Consider the following 21,655-nt stretch of genomic DNA (forward strand, 5'->3'; position numbering starts at 1 on the left):
AATTAGAACAGTTTTTTTAAAAAGTCTTGAAGTTTTAAATGTGAGGGACATTTACTGTTGGCATAAATAGTGGGGCATCTTCCTGCCTAAGACGTATGCAAACGTCTTGTTTTACACAAAGTATACTGGGGCAGTGTTTATGGAGGAGTACAGGCAGTCCCTGACTTACGCGGATCCGACTTTAGTCGGATCCGCACTTACGAACGGGGCTTTCTCGCCCCAGAGCTCACAGGCAGCGGTCAGCCACCTCGACCTCCGGGGCGAGAAAAGCTGCTCCCGGTGCCCCTGGTCTCCTGGGGACCGTCTCCAGCACACCAGGGGCATCGGGAGCAAAGCCGCAGCCCCGGCGGGTTTGCTTGCGGTGCCCCTGGTCTGCTGGAGACGGTCCCCAGCAAACCAGAGCACCACGAGCAAACCCGCAGCCGTGGCGGGGTCCCGCGCTTCTGAGGCTTTACCAGGGCAAAGCCTCAGAAGTGGGGGAACCCGCTGCGGCTGTGGGTTTGCTTGCGGTGCCCCTGGTCTGCTGGAGATGGTCCCCAGCAGACCAGGGGCACCACGAGCAAACCCGCAGCCATGGCGGGGTCCCGTGCTTCTGAGGCTTTGCTCTGGCAAAGCCTCAGAAGCGCGGGACCCCGCCACGGCTGCGGATTTGCTCCCGGTGCCCCTGGTCTGCTGGGGACCGTCTCCAGCAGACCAGGGGCACCAGGAGCAAAGCGGGTCCATGCCAGAGCAAAGCCTCAGAGGCGAGGCACCCTGCCGCTACGGCTTTGCTCCCCGTGTCCCTGGTCTGGTGGGAGAGGGGGGGGCGCAGCTAGTGTGCCCCCCCCCCCCCAGCAGACCAGGCTTTTGTTGTGGACCCTGGGGCAAAGCAGCTGGGGCACTGCCGGTTGGTCCCGCAGCACTGCTCTGGGCATTACTGGACCAACCCGGCAGCACCCCAGCTGCTCTGCCCCAGGCGTCCTGATTCAGCCGCTGCTGGTCAGTTTCAGCAGCGGCTGAATCAGGACACCTGGGGCAGAGCAGCTGGGGTGCTGCTGGGTTGGTCCAGTAGCGCCGAGGAGTGGCGCTACTGGAGCAACCCAGCAGCACCCTAGCTGCTCTGCCCCAGGCGTCCCCAAGTCACCCGTTGCTGAAACTGACCAGGCTGACTACAGGAAGCCAGAGGCACAGTTGCTCTGCCCCAGGCTTCCTGGAATCAGCCGCTGATCAGTTTCAGCAGCAGCTGACTTGGGGTTCTTAAGTTGAATCTGTATGTAAGTCAGAACTGGCGGTCAGTTTCAGCAGCGGCTGAATCTGGACGCCAGTTCCGACTTACATACAGATTCAACTTAAGAACAAACCTACAGTCCCTATCTTGTACGTAACCCGGGGACTGCCTGTACTGAAGAAGGAACAAATTCAGAAGCAAACTGTTCCCCTAAGTTAACTAGCGAGCACTGAGCCTGGAAGAGTAGCATCAGAACAAACACTGACAGCGCAATGACCCTCATTCAGCAAAGTTCTCAAGTAAATACTTAAGTACAGTGCTATTCAGAAAAGCATGTGCTGCTAAATTTTAACTGGGGGCTTAAATGCCTTCCTGGCTAAGAATACTTACTAGCATCAAGGTTTTCCATGTTCCACTGATGAAGTCAATATTCTAGAGGGTATACATATATCATACTTGTGTAAGCAACAGGGGAGTGGCTGAGAGCTGAGCAAAGGAAATTACTGTAAAAAAGGAACTTCAATTCATGTGAAAATAGCTCAGAGCATGTGCTGCTTCACTTTGTGCACATCCCTGAGTTTTGCCATCCAAACAATGGGGGGAAAGTGAGTAGAGGAAGAGAACTCTCTGAAGACCAGATGTAAAATAATGTCTAAAGCTCCTAATAAAGGAAGATGTGACAGTGACAAGCATTATCCACTCAAATGTGAAATTTGTATTTGCTCAAGTGGACATTTACTGGTTTTATTCTTGTTTGTTTAGTTAAGCAGCAACCCAGCCTCATGTGGAATGAGCAAATTACTAGCTGCGAGCCAAGTATGAGTTACATTTTCCCCCAACAAAAGAAAAGTTTTTTGATAGTTTAATTCAGTATTGTGCCAGAGTAGCTACACATTAAATATTACATGGGAGATTTCAGCCTGGGAGATAGCCAAAGTATTTTCCATAAGCAGTACATCTCTATATTATAAGTAGAAGAACGACATGGTAATTATCTTTAGACAGTTCCCTGAGTTACTGCAGCTATAAAGTCTTACTTAAAAATCCTATAATCTGCTTTTTTAGTCAAAACTAAAGCCCCAAATTGTTCTCTGTACATGGGTAGAGTTGATCTAGATTTTCACCTCTTCTAGCCCCATCTGAAACGTCACATTTTATAAAGGGAAAAATGTCCAAATCAGATAAGTGAAAGGTAGGATATTCTGAACCAGGAGTGGATTAGTCACATGGTGCTGGCTCTCTTACCTGTTTCCAGCTATACTGTTTAACAGACAGCTTAAAAATATACTAAACACTTTCCTAATATTACCTTTCTCTGTAAACAATTGTTGTAGCTGCCACAGGGAACTTAGGCTATAATAAATATGACGGAGATGGTTTGGGAGAGCAAATCTCTAAAATATGTGTCATGTTCTGAAAGTCTTTGAGAACCCAAGCTCTGTATTACAACACAATGTTCTACTTTGGTACAATTGTAGAGTGATCATATGTCCATTTTGGCCAGGATTATCCCTTAAGTAAATCCTGTACTGGCAGTCCCAATTTTTTTTTAAGAGGAAGAATTTGTACCATATGCTCTGGCACAATCAGTTAGCAAAAGCAACTGGGGCAAATGGCTTCTTTTGCCAAATAAGTGGCTTGTGATACAGAAAAGGCAAGCAGAGATGCCAGCCCCTTCCTCACCCCCTCATGGGGAAGGCAGATCTGGGGGAGAGGGCAAGAAGTGTTACTGCATGTGGGGGGAGCCAGCAGGGTTTCAGGCATGGGCAACAGCCCCCTGAGGGAATCTCCACCCCCGCCTCTCAGGGTTCCAGCCAACGGTCTCCTGATGAGGCCCTGCAGGACACCAGAAACAGACAACAGCTTTGTGTGGAAAGAAGAGGTCTCAGGTGAGAAGCTGAAGGTCCTGTTTTCTCTTTGGGAAAAATGGTCACTCTATGCAATTGCCACTTAGCTCTCTGTGACTTTCATTTGAGGTGAGCCAGAAGCCCTTATGTTAAATAGAGTTCATTTTAGAGTGTGCTAGTGCTGTCTTGGTCACTTTATTTCTTTGAGGGGAGGGGTGTCAGGGATGTGAACTCTTCTTCAAATCCATACTAGGATCCTGAGAAGTTCTGTATACTGAACAAGATGTAGTCTTTCCATTTTTCTGGCTGTAACTTCTTCTTTAAAATGAAAGAAGAGATCCAAGAAGTGTATGTGTGCCTGTGTTTGTGTGCATGCATGCATGTAGGGAGAGGAGAAGATAAAATTAGGTCCCTTCAAATACTAAAATTATTAAAGACTGACGAATGATGAAGTCCTAAGTGAATCAAGTAGAAAATAACTTTTTTCTCTATAGAATAGAAATTCTATCCCTGATACATTATTCAACGGTACAAAAGTCCTACAGAAAAGGACTAAATCTTATTAATTTTTTAGGTTGCCAGAATAATGTCTTAAGTACTCACAGTAGTTTAACAACTACTGTATTAAATTCTTTCAGATGTTTCAGTTAGTGAAGCAGCATGAGGATGTCAAAAGACCACTAAAGTTCCCAAAGAAAATACTGCACAACTACAAATATTTGAACAGTAAATATGTTGACAATAAGTTTGATTCTGCAAACCATTAAACAGGTGAGTAGTCCTTACTAGCATGGGCCCATAGTGACTTCAGTGGAACAGCTAACATGAGTACAAATTAGCAAAATCAGACTGTATTCTTGTTTAAACTCTACATTCACATATGTTATTTTTGTATACACAAATAGCAGCACTGCACATGGACAGAAAGAAATATATGTTCATATGTGCTTCATTTCTCATTTCATCTTGTAGTTATGTTAATTATGAGATCATAATCTGGGCATTTTAGAGAACATTTTAAGAAAACACAACATGCCACACAATCTTTGTTCAGAGGGCAAGGTTTCCCAAGATTACCCAGATCAGCTTTGCTGTAAAACATTATTAATTTCATAGCAGAATTTATCTATGTCTTTACAAGCACTGATTTTTAACAAGCATCTTTTAAACAACCTAAAAGAATCATTATTGCACTTCTACATCTTACAGATGAATGAATTAGTTATACCGTATTAACAGAACTCTGCCTTGTTTATTCATATACCATGTGGTCTAGAATCATAGCTTATCTAAATTTTATACAAATTGTTGCTTCACAATAGAAAGATGGAGATTCAAGTTATTAAACTGAATCCTGAAGTTCTGGTTTACCATTCACTAAGTCCTAGCCCTGGCAAAATTCCCATTGACTTCAATCAAAATTTGTCCAGGTAACGACTTCAGGATTTAGCTCATTGGCTCAAAAGTAAAATGTATTTAAGAAAAATAGTTATCACTTCAAATTAAGTGTCCTAAATATACATTTAGTTTAGCTTGGTTAACAAACTGACATATGCTAAGCACTAAGCACCATTAAATGTTAACACTCTATTACATATAATTGTTCATCTCAACAAAGAGAATGTTCAATAATCATTCACAGACCGATTCTGGTGCTCTTCCTTAAATCAAATAACACTGTTCTCCTTGAAAAGTTTCATTGAGATTACGTGTGGTGTAGGGTCCTATTTGATTTGAAGAGAGCATCAGAGTCTGACACCATGTGAGAAAGGGTGTCGGAATTTGGCCCTTTCTATTTATTCCATTGATTTTAATGAAGTTACTCCTGGGGTGAATTTATTCCCCAAAATCTAAATGAAATATTTGAAACACTTAATTTAAAGTACGCCTGGAAGATGAAAATTCTGAGTCCCTCATGCCAGCTACAAATTATCTGTAAAACGTATAGAAAACCTTTAGAGACACAATAAATAGTGTAGTTACATAATGCTGACCGCAGTTCTGATTCATACATACATCACAAGAAGAGACACTGAGAACACTTTAAGGTTTATAGGATACTTGTTCATTACCCTGAGTCCCTGGAGAAAGCCACACTGGCTTTTTGAACTTTCCATTTTGCAGCATCTACATTTTCTGCATCTTGAGCAAACGGGAGAGGCTGGTAAGAACATCTCTTAACTCACTGAGTATTCTCCAGCGGCATCCATTCAAATAGTACAACTGAGACAGATTGCTATGGATCACTATTTGGCAAAAACATGGTAGCTAAAATTACTTTTAGATCTTTGCTAAGTTTCAAGTTAACAAATTGAGTAAGCAGAAACTTTAGATGTTAAATAAATAGAGAAATATTCTTTAATCTTGATATCTTTTACCATAAGATAGCTTCAAGGGGTTATTAAAGGTGGAGATGGGACTCTCTTTCCTTAATTTTCACGTTTCCAAGGCTCTTCCTCAACAACAGTGAAGTCTGCAGATTTGCCATTGGTTGCCAGTGTCACCTGCAAGTAATTATCATTGACATCTAACTTAAAGACCAAGGCACTTAGAAAAGAAAAGTTATGAGTTATATGGAGAACCATGATATTTCTAGGAATAACATACTCCATGTGTGAATATATATATGTATTTTATATATATTTATTCATAATTTACCAAGTCCCCAAAGTGTGAAGAAATGTGTATGAGGGGGTAATTTAAATACTGGCTAGAAAACATAAGTAAATAATGATCCATGTTTTCTGGATTTCATTTTCCCTTCACTGTTTCAAATAATTTAGTTTTCATAAATATTTTATACATATAGATAGTCTTGTTATTTACAAATTTTTGCTAATTTGCAAGAAGAGTTTACTCGAACTAAAAAATTTTCCTAGAGAACTGATCTGTGTTGCGGGACATCTGCTGGAGGACATAGAGGAACATAAAAGACAGAATGATTGAGAAATGTGAATACATATATACATGCACATTACAAAAACTTCAAAGAAAATGGCAGAATAGCTGCTCCACAGGCATGTTGTAAAGCATTATTCCTTGTGCCGCTATTTCTACTCGAGCATGTGAAAGGTTCAGTTGCAATCAGGCCAAACAATTATTAGTAATACTCTATTTTATGCAAAAAACAACAATAACATCATTGTAGCATTTAAAGGTTCATGCTACAATATTAATTTGGTAAGTATGGTGAAAGACCAATAATGGTTTATCGGTTCATGGGAGACACTGGTTGTTGTGTTACATCTCAACAGTCGGAATAAAAATACCCATGTGAAATCCTTAACAAGGATACGTGCATGGCTCATGCTAAAGATTTTGTTTGACTGAGAAAAATGAACTGGACCTTTACATAGTCCCATAGATTACATGGGAATCTTTCTTCTAATTCTAAATGGAAGGCCTATCCTTTCCTAGCTTACCTTCCAAATCACTGTCCTCAGCTTCATAAGAAAACTTAAAGATAAGACTGATATTCCACATGGTGGGTAAACTGTATGTATGAAAGCATTGGGACAGGGAGACATTTTAAAAATGCACCACTGTTTAAAACAAAGCCAACCCTTTTCATAGATAATTGGAAGGGAAACACATGCAGTTACAAGAATAAACAACAGATTTGGAACTGAAAGCCACACAATGTGAAATGTGATCATAAAAATAGAGAAATAACATGCAATAAGAGTCACTATACACCAACATAAAAATAGCCTACTTATTATAAATATACAATGGCTGCACAAGACTATAAACTGCTTGAATTATCTGGAGTATACTATACTATAGGAAGTAAGTAGAGATGACATATTAATATATTAGCTTTTCAATACTTTGATCAGAGTTGCAGCGAACATATCTCCTCTCCAGTGAATTCTTCAGGATAAGGAAATCTTTCTCCAAGCTCATGACCTTGCTATTTGGAGCCTGATAGCTACATCATCACCACCACCAAAATACATGGCAGTTATAGAGCACTTTACAGATTCAAAGTGCTTTACTAACCCTCACAACACCTTTGTGAGGTAGGTAGGTATTATTATCCCCATTTGGCACATGAGGACACTGACTCAGGCAAGCAACTTGCCCACAGTCAGTCCTGTTTTCTCTGCTAGACCATGGTTCTTCTCATACAACTGAATGTACTAATTAGGCTCCCAAAGAAGAGCAAATATAAAACAATGACAAGTGTCAAACTTCGTTAGCTTATGAGTCAGTGGTGTCCGAACAAAAAGTGCATACTGATATAATTCAATAACCGTCTTAAGTGTCATGCCTGGTAAACAAGGACAGTGGGACCAGAAAACAATGAACCAAAATCGGTGAGTTGGAAATTAGATCTAACTGGTTAAAAAAAAAAAAAAAGAGGGGATGGTGTCTCCATCACTCCCTTCTGAGATCCTTAAAAGAGACTTTGAGGTGGGGGAGAGATGGCATGAAAATTAGCAGAAGGGAAAACCTGGCTCTCTCAGCATTGGTAGAGTGAAAGAAGGAAAAGTCCTGCTTCCCTGGGGTCTGTGAGCTCTTGTAATTAGGAACCTTTGCAGCTCAATCCAGTTTCTCTGAGGATCTCTCCAGTAAAAAATCCACCTTTAAAAATAGCAATGTCACTGGAGCATCTCTTGCAAGTAATGACCTAAACTTCAAAATCCCACTGTGTTTGGAAAAATTTTAAGAATTGGAATACTGCCAGTAACGTATGACTTGTTGGTATCTCTTAGATGAAAGAGGCACTGGACCTGAGAAGTGCTAAAATGTTGCCAGTTCCAAACTCCTTTTAAAAATCAAGTCCAAACTGAAGCCTACATTAGAATATCTTCATGTGTTTCTTAAGAACATTCAATCCAATAGAATCAGCAAGTAATTGTCAAGCCAAACTAAATTCCAGGTCTGATCATAAGTATCCAAGATAATTTGTTCCTTCCACCTATTTAGGAAGAGGAATGGTTTTAGCAGACTGAAATTATTTTTCAAAGAAAGGGATGAAAGTCTAGAATTGGCAAAAAAAAAAGTGTATTTTTTTTTACAAAAAGTCTTAAAAATAAAAATATTGTCATACTTTTTTCTTTCAAAAGACAAAAAAACTATTTTTAATAAAAATACGTTGTTTCAATTTTCACATTTTTATTTCTTGCCCTTTATTCTCCTTTCCTCCCATGTTCTTCTTGAATTTCCAGTAAAAAGAAAGAGTAGAGAGGAAGAGATAGGAAAGGGGAAAATACCCCCCCAACTGAAAACTAAAACAAAAATGATTTTTTATTCAAAATGAACATTTTCATTCAGCTGAACTTCACCAAAAAAAATAAAAATAAAAATAAAATAAAACTTGAAAAAAATGTTAACAAAATGAAAAAGTTTATTCAAAACTTAAGGGAAAATATTATTTTTGAATAGGACAAACCACTAAAAAAATGGACTGAGTAGAATAGTCTATGGTTTAAAAGTAGAGAAAATTACATACCAGTAATTATTTTTCATCTCCATAGTCTATGGTGACTTAGCAATGGGATTGTTACAGGAGCAATGATTGAGAAATGGGACTCAGGGCCCTATTCTAAATTTGTTGTTGAGACCTGAGGAAGTCAGAGAATCCACAAGTATTTATCTCTGTGCACAAATAACTGGCTGTGGTTGACTGACTAGCAAATCTAGCCATGTTTAGATGAAATACGGAACAGGTCACTTTAGGTAAAAGAAGGTGGGAGGAGCTGGAAAATCAACTAAAGAAAAAAATGACCATATCATGAAAATTAACTATTTGTTTTTAATTTTTCCCTTTTCAATTAAATATTTTCTTTTGACTTTAATCAGGCCCCTCCTAGTGCTGGTTGCCTGGCAAACCTTTTTATACAAATCACTCAGCCTAGCTTTTCATTCAACTGGTGAGGTTTCTGAAGTTCGCTTCACTCTAATCAGGACATTTCTTTCTTTTTTAAAATCCAAGTTAGCTACAGTGAAGATTAGACAGAAATTGCAATGTTTGTATTTTTACAATGGCTACCCAGAATGATGATGAAAGAAAAAGCATACAGGCAGTGTATGAGCGCAGGAGCAATCAGCTGATATGGTGCATTTAACTCCATGTGTCTCTTTATGGCATATCATTTAAGACTGTCATCAAATAATAATACTGGTAATTGGTTTGCAGCTAGCCTTCGTTTGAGAAGCAATACGCTTTGTTAACAAAGGAAACTTGGTACATAGCCATATTCTCTCTGTGTCTTGTAGTATTCCATAATACTCTGCATAATCCCTTAGTTTTTGATATGTAAACATTGTATATGATTGTTCACCTCAAATGCCATGTTTAAGAAGAGTGTAAAACATCTTTTTAACTTCTTAAACTTACTTAAAATGTCTGAGGTTCACAGAGATCATCATGTTTGTGAAACAATTTTAAAAAAATACATGCAGGTTAAAAATGAAGTAAAATTAAGCATGCACTGCTATATACAAGTTTCAATATCCATAAATGTGAACGGTACCTTGCATTCATCTATTATGACAGAGTTGTGAGCTGCATAAACACATTGGTTTGAGTTGTTTTCCCTATGATTTTTCATGTCATCATAAATTGACTGAGTCTTGGTCATTTCAATGTCTTCATGCACCTTATGCTGGGAATCAAGGTTGTCCAGCTCGGCCTTGGAAAGGTGATACACAATGCCAGCACCAAAAGAATCTCCCACTACATTTACTGATGTTCTCATCCGATCTCTGCAGGAGAGAGAGAGACAGGCTGATATTTAGTGATAAATCAGGGTGGACATGAAAGATTCACTCGTCGTCTGGTGTTGAAGGGAGTGACTACATATTGCAGCTGCTGCTGCTGCTGTTGTCATTTATCCTCTAAGGAACATTTGTGGGCTCTTTAGAGTAGAAAGGATGTTTGCTTTCAAGAGAAGTTGCAAAGCATTGCCTTCCCCAGGGGACTGTTCAAACAGAAACTCTGTACAAACTTCCATGGCACAGACGTCCATAGTCACGCATCTGGCTCCCTAGTGTGGCAGTATGATTGTACAAGGAAAAGTGAGCTAAGCTGTATTTTGCTGAGATTGGCATACTCCTTGGGTTGGAAATTTCTTATCAATATGCCCTTCCCACCTCACCCTCAACATATCCGACAACAACATATCCGAACATACAGAAGCACTGAAGATTTGAGTCCCATAACAAGATTTCACACCACTTTCCCATAGCTTTCTCAGTTCGAATAAAGGGGAGAAGCTATTTATTTACTGCAACTGAGATGAAAGGGAGATTGAGTAATGTAAACTTTGATCAAATTACAAAAATCAGATACGTACGATTCCATGCTGATAGAATTCCTTTCCATATGAGAGCCCTTGATTTGACAATATTGCTTGTTCCCTTATCTTTCTGTTGTTGCTGGTACTAGGTTTGCATTGTAATGCGGCTTAGCTCTGAGCCAAAAGCTAAAATCTGATTTGCAAATCATTGAACTGCTATTAATCATTTTATATCATTATATGTGACTGAGTGAAACTTTTGTTTTGTGGTTTCATAAAATTTTCAGTGTAAATATTTACAAAACCCAACTGAATTTGTTTCACCAGTGTTTTTCACTGTTTTACCATTGTGTCTGACAATTATAGTAAAATTTCATAAGCCTATCAGCAATTTTTTGCAAAATGTTCACCAAAATAGTACCAAGATGTGAAAAACATTTTTCATGTATGACCAATACTCACAACAAAGCATTACAGAATGAAAAAACCCTCCAGTTTTGCTTTGCTTGAGAGAAAGATTTTACACAGGTATGTCATGCATGTATGATCCTAACCCTAATAGAAGTGGCAGACTTGGAAAATGTTACTTGCAGAGGTTCATTTTTGATAAAACCCATCAAATACCATAAACTCTGCAATAAGATCTCCAAGGAAACACTATAGAATGCCTGAATAATGTTGAATGAATTCATTAATGCCACTCCAGGGTGAGTGCTCTGAAAGCTAGAAAGATTAGAATACACAAATATAGATCCAATGTGTTTTACATTTAACAGGCGAGTAGATGCCTCACTCTGTGTCTGTTAGTCGACAGGAAAAGGGGTTCAGTTAAGCAAACTGCACACTATATCAGAACTATTCACTATAGACTGGTAACATAGAAACACGAAGGCTATGTCTACACTTGCGGCTTCTTGCACAAGAAATATGCAAATGAGGCTATGCGTGGAATATCAGCAAGCCTCATTTGCATACCTAATGAGCCGCCATTTTGAAGAAGAGGCTCTTGCACCAGAAGGAGCTATCTACACTGCCCCTTCTTGCACAAGAAAAACTCTCTTGCGCAATGACCTTATTCCTGAAAATAATCAGTGTAGCGGCATTGCGCAAGAGCCAGTGTAGACAGCTCCTTCTGGCGCAAGAGCCTCTTCTGCAAAAATTGCGGCTTATTAGATATGCAAATGAGACTCGGCGATATTCCACGCTTAGCCTCATTTGCATATTTCTCACGCAAGAAGCTGCGAAGGTAGACATAGCCAAGGGGTGAAATCCTGGCTCTGCTGACTCACATTGACTGGGGGTGGGGGCTGATTGCACCCAGAGATGAAGGAAGGATGAAAAGAGAAGGTTACATTCATTCTTATGTTTAAAAAACAATAGACCAAAATCTGTTGTTGATTACTGTAGTATGACCCTTCTGAAGTCAATAGAGTTTCCTTGGTGTAAATAAGAAAAAATTGATCCCGTAAATTATTCATCCAATATACAAACTCCAGTATATAGCCTGAAACATGAATTTTGAAAGGAAAAGTGTCAGCCTGGCTTCTGCTGAGATATAGCAAATATTTTGGAAACATAAGGACTGTTCGATTTCTCTTCCAACTACCCAAAATAGTTAGTAATGTCTAGATCAGCAGAATCAATACATGACTGATAGCTGGATCAGCAGTGATCAGACTAAGAGATTTTCATGTGAAGAAGAAAGGATTTCTGATACTTATGTTATTTCTCTTGTAGGATCAGATCAGTTCCCATTGACTTATGAGAGTTGGATCAGACTCATAGGCTGCATCTAGACTGGCATGATTTTGTGCATATACTTTTAACGGAAAAGTTTTTCCGTTAAAAGTATTTGCACAAGAGAGCATCTATAGTGGCATGTGCCTTTGCGCAAAAGCATCCATTTTAGCCATCGGGCTTTCTTGCAAAAGAAATTAACATTGCTGTCTACACCGGCCCTCTTGCGCAAGAATACTTACACAAGAGGGCTTATCCCTGAGTGGGAGCATCAGTGTATTTGCGCAAGAACCATTGATTTTGTACAGTACAAAGTCAGTGTTCTTGAGCAAATACTTGCAGCCAGTGTAGACAGGCGGCAAGATTTTGCGCAAAAGCAGATGCTTTTCTGCAAAATCATGCCAGTCTAGACACAGCCATAGTCACTCCAGTATAAATCACACTCACTCCAGTATAAATCAAAGGGGGAAATGAAGTTACACCACTAAAGGTATGTCTAAACTACATCCCTTTTCTCGAAAAAGGGATGTAAATTAGATACTTTGAAATTGCCAATGAAGCCGGGATTTAAATTTCCTGTGCTTCTTTTGCATAATGGCGGCCATGTTTTTTTTTTTTCAAAAAGGGGCTTTGCAAAATAAAAAACACATTTAGATGGGGATCTATCAAAAATAAAACCCTTTTTCGAAAGCTCCAGTACTCCTCATTTTTGTACAGGAGCTTTCAAAAAAGGGTTTTATTTTCGATAGATCCCCGTCTAAATGCAGGTTTTTCTTTCAAAAAGCACCTTTTAAAAAAAAAACCGCAGATGCCATTATGCAAATGAAACACAGGAAATTTAAATCCTGGCTTCATTTGCAATTTCGAAGTGTCTAATTTACATACTTATTTCGAGAAAAGGGATGTAGTTTAGACACACTGTACATGAGTATGAGAAGCAGGCCCATACAGTGTTATTAGGTATTATTATTATTATTTGTACTCATATATAAAAAGACGTTGGCCCGTCTAAGAAATTTACCTGAGTAGGTGTTCTAGATTCTAAAAAGGATCCTAAAAAGAAGTTTAAATAAATTCTTGAATGCTCACACTGATTCAACGGATAATGTGCTTAGCCTGCCGTCATTTTGTTGGTGACATGTTTCATTCTACTTGTGTATACATTCTAGAAACAGACCTAAGCAATAACATTCAAACATCAAGTTTCCCAAGGACAGTAGATCTAAGCATTTTGAATATAGACTCATATTACTCAAGCTACAGAAAAGAGTCAGATCTCATGCAAATTTTACTGTTGTGATTTGAATGTAGGTGTTTGCTTTAGATGCTGGATCTGAGCAGTTTACACTATGCAAAGTACTTCTGTGTCTGAGCTAATGGTATGGCATTTGTTAAGCTTGTCCATCCCACAGTTGGAATATAGCCAGCCCTTGGCTACAGCTAATGATGCTGGAAACACTCCAGTCTGGCACATAATGCTTTCTTATGAAATGTCACCACCATGTTTTGTTTAGTTTTAAAGTGAGAAACTGCAAGAGTTGTGAAGCTTGGAAAATGTGACCGATGAGAAAGTACAGTGTGTCTGTCTCTCTTTCTATCCAATCTCTGTGTACAAGAGAGGCACCAATGAGTCTGAGCTAGATTCAGAAATCCTTTAAACCTCAACTTGCAGGGAGGGAAGTCATGGCTCAGACCCTTTGAAACTTCAGGCTTGGGTTTGAATGTGCTGAAATCATGAAAGCTATAGGCTGAGAGATTTCAGCCTCTGATGAGACCAGTCCTATATAGTCAGGATCTTTTATCTTGAACAGTAAAAAAGATGAGCCATTTTGAAAGATTTTTTTTCTTTTCGCTTGGACCTGAAATACATTAAGAATTGCTATTCTTAGAAGGTTTCTATTGTACTGATTTACATCCAGACAAGTTCAGGCTCATCATGATTGTCTGCACCTGTATCCATCTCCTGTATTTATATCTGTCACTCAGCCAATTACTAGAGAGCCTGATTCTAATCTGCCATGAAAGTTAATGAATTTACTCTGCTCTCAAACTAACATAGCAGAGATCAGAATCAGGCCCTGAATGTTCTATTAGCTTTAGCAGCATGATAATGATGGACTTTGCCTCCTTTCTTCTCATTTACTTTCTCTCAAGCCTTGCCTAATTTTATCACCATTTTATTCCATTACTGCTTGTCAAGCCAAAGAACCCCAAAGCCCTCCTAGTCTTGGAGAAGGTTCTAGGCTTATCTTTCACTTAGAAACAATCCTGTAATGCTGCTTTTAGAGGTTCCTTCTCTGTCTCCGGCCTTGTCTATAGAGCAAGCTTCATAACTGGGATTCACCACTGGTGCAGCTCCATGGTACGGTATTTCTACTCTCATGTTGTTTAATCATCCTGTGAGCAGGGCTAGATGACACAGAGGCAAAATTGTCTGAGCCCTGCCCACACTCTAGCTCCCACCAATGGAGCAGCACTACTCATGAATTACGGCTCTGAGGCTCACTAGTGTAGGCAGGGCTTTTCTGCCAAGGGGAATATTTTAAAATGACATTTCCCTAAAAAAGCCCAACCTAACCACATGCTGCATTTATTCATCCTCCTACCAGCGGCAGAACCCTACCTACTTGACTTGTTTTGAACGGCAATGAAACATATATTTAAAACCTGAACAGGGACCTCCTCTTGCCTCCCCGCTTCTAGCTGCAAATTCCTACGCTGCTTTCCTGTTTTGAGCCATGACTTCACCAATATATTTAAAACCATACAATTTCATCTTCGCCAGCTGCCTGCTGGGCCCCACCCTGCTTCCCCATTCTGAGCTATGATTTCGCCCTATTACAATATATTTTTAAAAATTATCTTTTTCCTTTGCTTGTCCCAGCTGTAAATTCTTGTCTTGTTTTTCCCTAAAGCTGGGACTGGAGCTATGAGCTATTCTTAGACACTGGTGTGTCACAGACAGGGTGATATGCCAGCTGTCAATGAAGTTTCCTCATGTTAGATCTGGCAGATATATCACAGAAGGATGGATGCAGGGCCTATTCAGATTGGACTGAGACTTTGAATGGTTCCCAATAGGGCAGGGGCTAATGGATAGGATAAATAGCATGTTATGCTATGTGACTAAACTTTCAAAGCCAAATTCTCATCTCTGCTAAGCCCCTTCTGCATAACTCTATTAGCATAAGGAAGAATTGAAGATGCATCAGTTGGGCTCCTGGGGATTCCCCTGGCATGGGGGAATCAGGAAGCAGTATAAAGCTGGCATAGCTAGTGTTACATACCCTCCCAACATTACCACCTGCAACCTGATAGCTTAGGGTATGTCTACACTACAAAGTTAATTCGAACTAACAGACGTTAGTTCGAATTAACTTTGATAGGCGCTACACTAGCGCTCCGCTAGTTCGAACTTAATTCGAACTAGCGGAGCGCTTAGTTCGAACTAGGTAAACCTCATTCTACGAGGACTAAGCCTAGTTCGAACTAGTGGGAGGCTACCCCTCCCCAGCTTTCCCTGGTGGCCACTCTGGCCAACACCAGGGAAACTCTATTGTCCCCCTCCTGGACCCGGACCCCTTAAAGGGGCATGGGCTGGCTACGGTGCCCGTGCCAGGTGCAAGCCTGCCAGCACCCAGCTAGCAGACCCTGCACCTGGCACGGCTCGAGCCAGCCACCCGATGTCCCCCAGCCCTCCCCCTCTTCCCGAGACCAGGCTGGCGGCTCCCGGGAGCTTGCCCAGGACCGCAAGAGGCGGGCACCCGCCTGGGCTAGTGCAGACATCGTGGACCTCGTCCATGACCTCTGCACTAGGCATAGGAAAGTGGCCATCTAGGGCAGGAGAGCTGCCAACCTGGCCACCCAGGAGCAGGTGTGCATGAAAATCAAGGTGGTCCACTGAGACCCCCAACCCTGAGCCCTGAGCTTAGAATGGCCGTACTGGGTCAGACCAAAGGTCCATCTAGCCCAGTAGCCTGTCTGCCGACAGTGGCCAACCCTAGGGACCCTGGAGGGGATGGACCAAAGACAGTGACCAAGCCATTTGTCTTGTGCCATCCCTCTCCAGCCTTCCACAAACTTCGGGCAGGGACACCACTCCTACCCCCTGGCTAATACCACTCCATGGACCCAACCTCCATGACTTGATCTCACTTCTCTTTAAACTCTGTTCTAGTTCTAGCCTTCACAGCCTCCTGCAGCAAGGAGTTCCACAGGTTGACTATTTGCTTTGTGAAGAAGAACTTTCTGTTATTAGTTTGAAGCCTGCAACCCATTCCTTTCCTTTGGTTTCCTCTAGTCCTTCTATTATGGGAACTAATGAAGAACTTTTCTGTATGCACCCTCTACACCCCACTCGTGCTTTTATAGACCTCTATCATATCCCCCCTCCATCTCCTCTTTTCTAAGCTGAAAAGTCCCAGTCTCTTTAGCCTCTCTTCATATGGGACCTGTTCCAAACCCCATTGTAGTTGCCCTCCCCTCCCCCACCCTCTCTCTTCTCCTCTCCCACCTCCTTTTCCCAGTCTCCCCCAGTTTTGTTCAATAAAGAGAGATTCTATTTTTGAACACAATTGTCCTTTATTTTGTACATCAGGAAGGGGTGCTAGGGAGGGGTAAGTGGAAGGAGGTGAGGGAGGAATGGGGTACGAGCCCCCGATGGGGAGGACTGGGCTGGCTCTGCGGGCTTCTGGGGGTGGAACCTCTCCTGCAGCCGCCCAATTGCCCCCTTTCCTCAGATGGCAGCCTGTGGCAAGTGCAGCCGGGCTGATGGCCGAGTGGTGTGATGTGTCCAGTGTGGGTACTCCGGGCAATCCAAGCCAGGACTGCTTTGCAAGCGGGGCACCCCTGAGAACTGTCTGTCCAGGGTGGGGGTCGGTCCCTTTAAGCACAGCCCTCAGCTAGCCTGAGACAGCAGCTCCACGCTCTAAGTCGTCATCTGATGCCCTGCCGGCACTGCTTCCAGCCATCCTTAACCCTGGTTCAGGGTCCACTCTGTGTGGACATGCTAGTTCGAATTAGCAAAATGCTAATTCGAACTAGTTTTTTCATCTGGATGCGTTAGTTCAAATTAACTTAGTTCGAATTAACTAATTTGAACTAAGTTAGTTCGAATTAGCACTGTAGTGTAGACATACCCTTAGTCTGTGTAGTGGTGTGCTGGAATAGGAAAGGTAGTGATCAGAAGGCATTGGGCTCCAGCAATTCAGATTGATGTAAAGGTTTCTAGGGGCTTGTCACCAATCAGTGCAACCTAGAGGAGCCCTGAGACTGCTCTAAGTTGTGTTGATGGGCTGAACTGATCCCTGGGAACTCTGTGAAAAGGGGGCAGAAAGATGTCTAGGCCTCCCATCTAAAATGCACCTGAAGATCTGTCTCTGGGGCTGTGTCTAGACTACATGGCTCCGTCGATGGAGCCATGTAGATTAGGATTATAGGCAAAGGCAAATGAAGCCACAATTTAAATGATCGCGGCTTCATTTACATTTACATGGCTGCCGCGCTGAGCCAACAAACAGCTGATCAGCTGTTTGTCGGCTCAGCGCGCTAGTCTGGACGCTCCCCTGCCGACATCAAAGCCCTTTGTCGGCAGCCCCGTTATTCCTCGTGGGATGAGGTTTACCGGGGTTGCCGACAAAGGGCTTTGATGTCAGCAGGAGAGCGTCCAGACTAGCGCGCTGAGCGGACAAACAGCTGATCAGCTGTTTGTCGGCTCAGCGCGGCAGCCATGTAAATGTAAATGAAGCCGCGATCATTTAAATTGCGGCTTCATTTGCCTTTGCCAGAACAACAAATCTACATGGCTCCGTCGACGGAGCCATGTAGTTTAGATGTACCCTGGGTGTATTATTGTTGTTATAATTATTAACAGGGCTTCTGAATCCCCAAGGTGAGGAGCAGAAAGCTGGGGGAGAAGGTGGAGTGGATGAATGTCTCTTGTCTGAGGATCTGCAATGGCACTGAAATGACTCTAACCCCAAGACCCTGAGGTTGAAAAGTAGGTCAGGTCATGCTTTAGGTACTCTCTAGGTAAAAACTGACCAGAAATATTTTCCCATTTCCCAGCTGGCCTTCTTGTTTAGTTTGATTTGTGGGCTCCTTTAGGACAATTCATCCAAAAGTGTTTTTGCTGAGAAGAACTTATGAAGAAACCTGATTCTATTAGGAATGTTGCTATGCTGCATCGATCAGTGGTCCATCTCACCTGGAGCTGTGTCTCTATAAGTACCTAATGCTTCAGAGACAGGTGTAAGACTACCATAACGTAACAGACAACCACTATCTTCCTAACCTCAAGCAGTTGGCTGTAGTTTGAAGTATGCTCTTGGTAATGGGAGAGATCATTAACAGAAATGCCCAATGCCATATAAAATCCTTCTGTTTTAGGCAAGCACCATTGCAGTGAAATCCACAGACTCTCACATCCACATCCCTCAGTTTAAACAAGAACTAAACAATAAGGAAACATAAAAGAAGATAGATGAATAATTGCTATTGAACTGTGGAACAACTGCTTGGAATGTTACATGTCTCTAGGAAATGCAATGGCTTTGGCAGGAATCTGTAAGTCAAACCTCTTTGGGACAGATTCTTAGCTAATATAAACTGTCACAGCTCCTTGGAAGTCAATTGTTTAAGTCAACTGACTTCATTCTATGGCAGTTTACACTAGCTGTTGTTCAGATCTGCTCTTTAGATTCTATTTCTTGTTCTGATGCTGACTTATGTAGCCCCTGTCAAACCACTTCACTTTCCTATTTGTGCCTCAGTTACTCCATCAGTATAATAGGTATAGTTAGAGTGCTTTGAGATCCATGATTGAAAGGTAACAGAAAAGAGTAAATCAATGCTTATTATTTGCTATAAGTACACAGTGACCTCTTCGGAATGAATCATGGAGTCGCAATTACTTACAAGAGCCAGTCAACAGCAACAAGAAGACTGATGTCCTGAGTGGGGAGACCCACTGCGGTGAGGATGAGAAGCATGGTGACCAGTCCTGCACTGGGTATACTGGCAGCTCCAACACTTGCTAAGGTGGCTGTCAGGCTGTAAGAACAAGGAGGGTGTGACTTTCAATGGGTACTCACTTGATCAAGACAAAAGGTTGGTTTTCACTGACATTTCCAGAAAATACAGGACTGCATAACTACTAGGGATGGGATCAAGCCACAGCTTTGAGGATTTTGTTAGGGTTGGTTCTACTTCGGACAGGGGGCTGGACACCCTGACCTCCTGACGTCTCTTCCAAGCCCTAGGATTCTATGTACATCTCCATATTCCAAACTGGAATTTCTGCAATGTAGGGGCTGCAGGTTGAATTTCCAGTGGGGTTCATGAGTGTTAACTTATGGACCTTGCAGTTTGTATTGTTAGATAATGGCTTGGGGGAACTGGTTATTATCAAAGAGGAATGGGTGAAAGTCCCAGTATCCTAAAATCACATGCTCCAAACTCTTCTAATAAACCAAACCCAGATACAAAGCACCCTTGTTCTGGTTTGCAAAGCCAACATTCAGCCAATTAAGTTTTGCAAATCCAAAGCCATCCCTGCTTTTGCTCCAGTTAATAGAATGTGAAAGTTGAATATAGGAAATGTCTGGGCTCCAAATACTGGAAGTTTGAAAAAAACAGGCTACAGCTTCAGAGACACTAGGCATTCTTTTGTATGACGGAAAATAAATTAGGCAGTGAGGGAGCCAAGGAACAATCAAAAATATAAAAAGAAGTCTCTGTCTTTCTGAAATAGATCAGGCAACAGACTACTAAATTTAAGATGGTATGGATTCAGCAAGGAAGGTTTTAAAGAGTTTCCAATAAAGGAGTGGGGTAAATGCTTGGCTACCACTGAGGACACAGAATTTTAACCCCTACCATTTCCAGAATTATCCAAGGAGTAGGTCGCTTTGCCAGGTTTGATTGTTGGGATAAAGCAAAAATGTTCAGAAAGACAAATATTAGGAGTAAGCTCAAAGGATAATTACTAAGCCTGCCTGGGTCATTTGTACCTAACCCCAGCATTGCTAGTTGGGTTTGGCAGACATGCGAGAACAACCTTCTAGTCATCTGCATTGCCATATCAGGACACTGTATCATAACACAAATGTCAGTGTCATAACACAAATGTCATCCTATCAGATTTCATTAGGGAAAGAGTTGGAGGTTTTCCTATGGCTAGTTTATAGGAATACTTCTCTCTGTCAGCCTCATTCAGATCTCACACAAGTATACATCACGGAGGATTACGGAGAGTCCAGGTGGGTCAACTGCACCAGTGTACAAGCGGTGTGGGGATGGAATCGGGCACAGTGACACAATTACTTAGAATGGCAGCAGGAAGAATAACTCTGGTTCACGTTCACCAAGACTTGAGGCCAACAATGTTCTTATTTCTAAAAAGTAGTATTTAAGGCCCAACTTTGCAGCATCTGTCTTTGAAAGGAACAGCCTACCCCCTTTAAAATCTTATTTTGCCATTGTAAGTAACCTGCAGGAGGAAAAAGAACTGGAAACTATGCTGCAAATATAATTGGGCAAGAAACACACATGCAGGCACTTCTTTATCCTGAAGAGGGTTAACTAAGAAGAAGGTGGGTGGATTAGAGACACAAGGAAAAGGCAAACTTGGCAGCATTCATGTGTGGTTTGAAATGTTATGATTCAAAATGTCAGGCTTGCTGCAATTTTGTCATGTTTTCCATTGTAAATGAATTCAACAGCAAGTCATAACTTTGCCATTCTCTCTCTCTTTTTTTTTAAGTCATAGGATCAAATATGACTTTAAATTGAATTATCGTAAAACATGCCAAAATTAGTCCTACCTACATGAAATGTATGTTTTCCATTGAACTTCTGGCTGATATTTCAGCTGAGTTCTATATGTAATGATTTGATATAATAGGAAAGTATCTACTGTTCTCTAGGTTAATGTGAGCACACTAAGATTGAATTTGAGATCTAGAGCATCCAGTCTATTTTGCTGTAGGGCTAGCCCGTGGCAAGTTGATTACACCCTGCAAGAGCCGGCGCAGAGTGATCTGTGCATGCACAGAGCGCAGAACCGCGTGGCTGGTGAGCGGGGCTCACCTCCGCTCAGCGAGCCCAGGTCAGGAGTATCAAACCCATTGCATGTGGCAGGCTTGATGCAATTCTCACCACATGGAGTAGTCAACATTCAGCAAAAGATATTAAAATAGAAATAGATAAAGATAAACCATACTGGGAATTACTTACATTCACCCTTTGACTATCTGAAGCTTCCTTTTCTTTGGTTAGCCTAGTTGGGCTACTTATTCTCCAGCCGGCAGGGAAGCCATCTTCAGTACACTCCCCCAAACATGTTCCAGCCCCTGCCCGATCTGTGCCTATCCAGTGCCTCTTAAACATGGCCAAGTGGTTCCAGACCTAGACATGAGGTTTTGCTGGATTGTGCTAGAGTTTGGACTATGGGGAGTTGATCTGTAAAGTGCACAAGTGTTTTCCTTTTAATTCCCCTGTGTGGGCTCTTCTGGAGCACACTACATGTAGGGGAGAAAAAAGCCTCTGCAGGGCCCCAGGAAAGATGGGAGGGGGGCAGCTTCTTGTGGGGTAGGGCCTCATGCAGAAAGGGTAGAGTG

General features: G+C 41.7%; 1 protein-coding gene across 3 annotated transcripts in view; it reads right to left on the reverse strand.

Moving 5' to 3' along the window:
• Positions 1–1,207: 1,207 nt before the first annotated feature.
• Positions 1,208–21,655, reverse strand: part of SLC1A2 (solute carrier family 1 member 2) — a 134,285-nt gene continuing 113,837 nt past the window's right edge. For 2 of the 3 annotated variants that reach the window (XM_075927483.2, XM_075927482.2), the window contains exons 9-11: positions 18,954–19,088; positions 9,537–9,768; positions 1,211–5,558 (exon numbers count right to left, since the gene is read on the reverse strand). In XM_075927483.2, the coding sequence (XP_075783598.1) occupies positions 5,484–5,558; positions 9,537–9,768; positions 18,954–19,088 (442 nt within the window). In that variant the 3' untranslated portion in view covers positions 1,211–5,483. Of the gene's footprint in view, positions 5,559–9,536; positions 9,769–18,953; positions 19,089–21,655 lie in introns of all 3 variants that reach the window. The other variant, XM_089778544.1, reaches the window with a different exon arrangement.

Source organism: Pelodiscus sinensis, chromosome 5 (genome assembly GCF_052426305.1).
Source record: "Pelodiscus sinensis isolate ZL-2025 chromosome 5, ASM5242630v1, whole genome shotgun sequence".
NCBI classification, from domain to species: Eukaryota; Metazoa; Chordata; order Testudines; family Trionychidae; genus Pelodiscus; species Pelodiscus sinensis.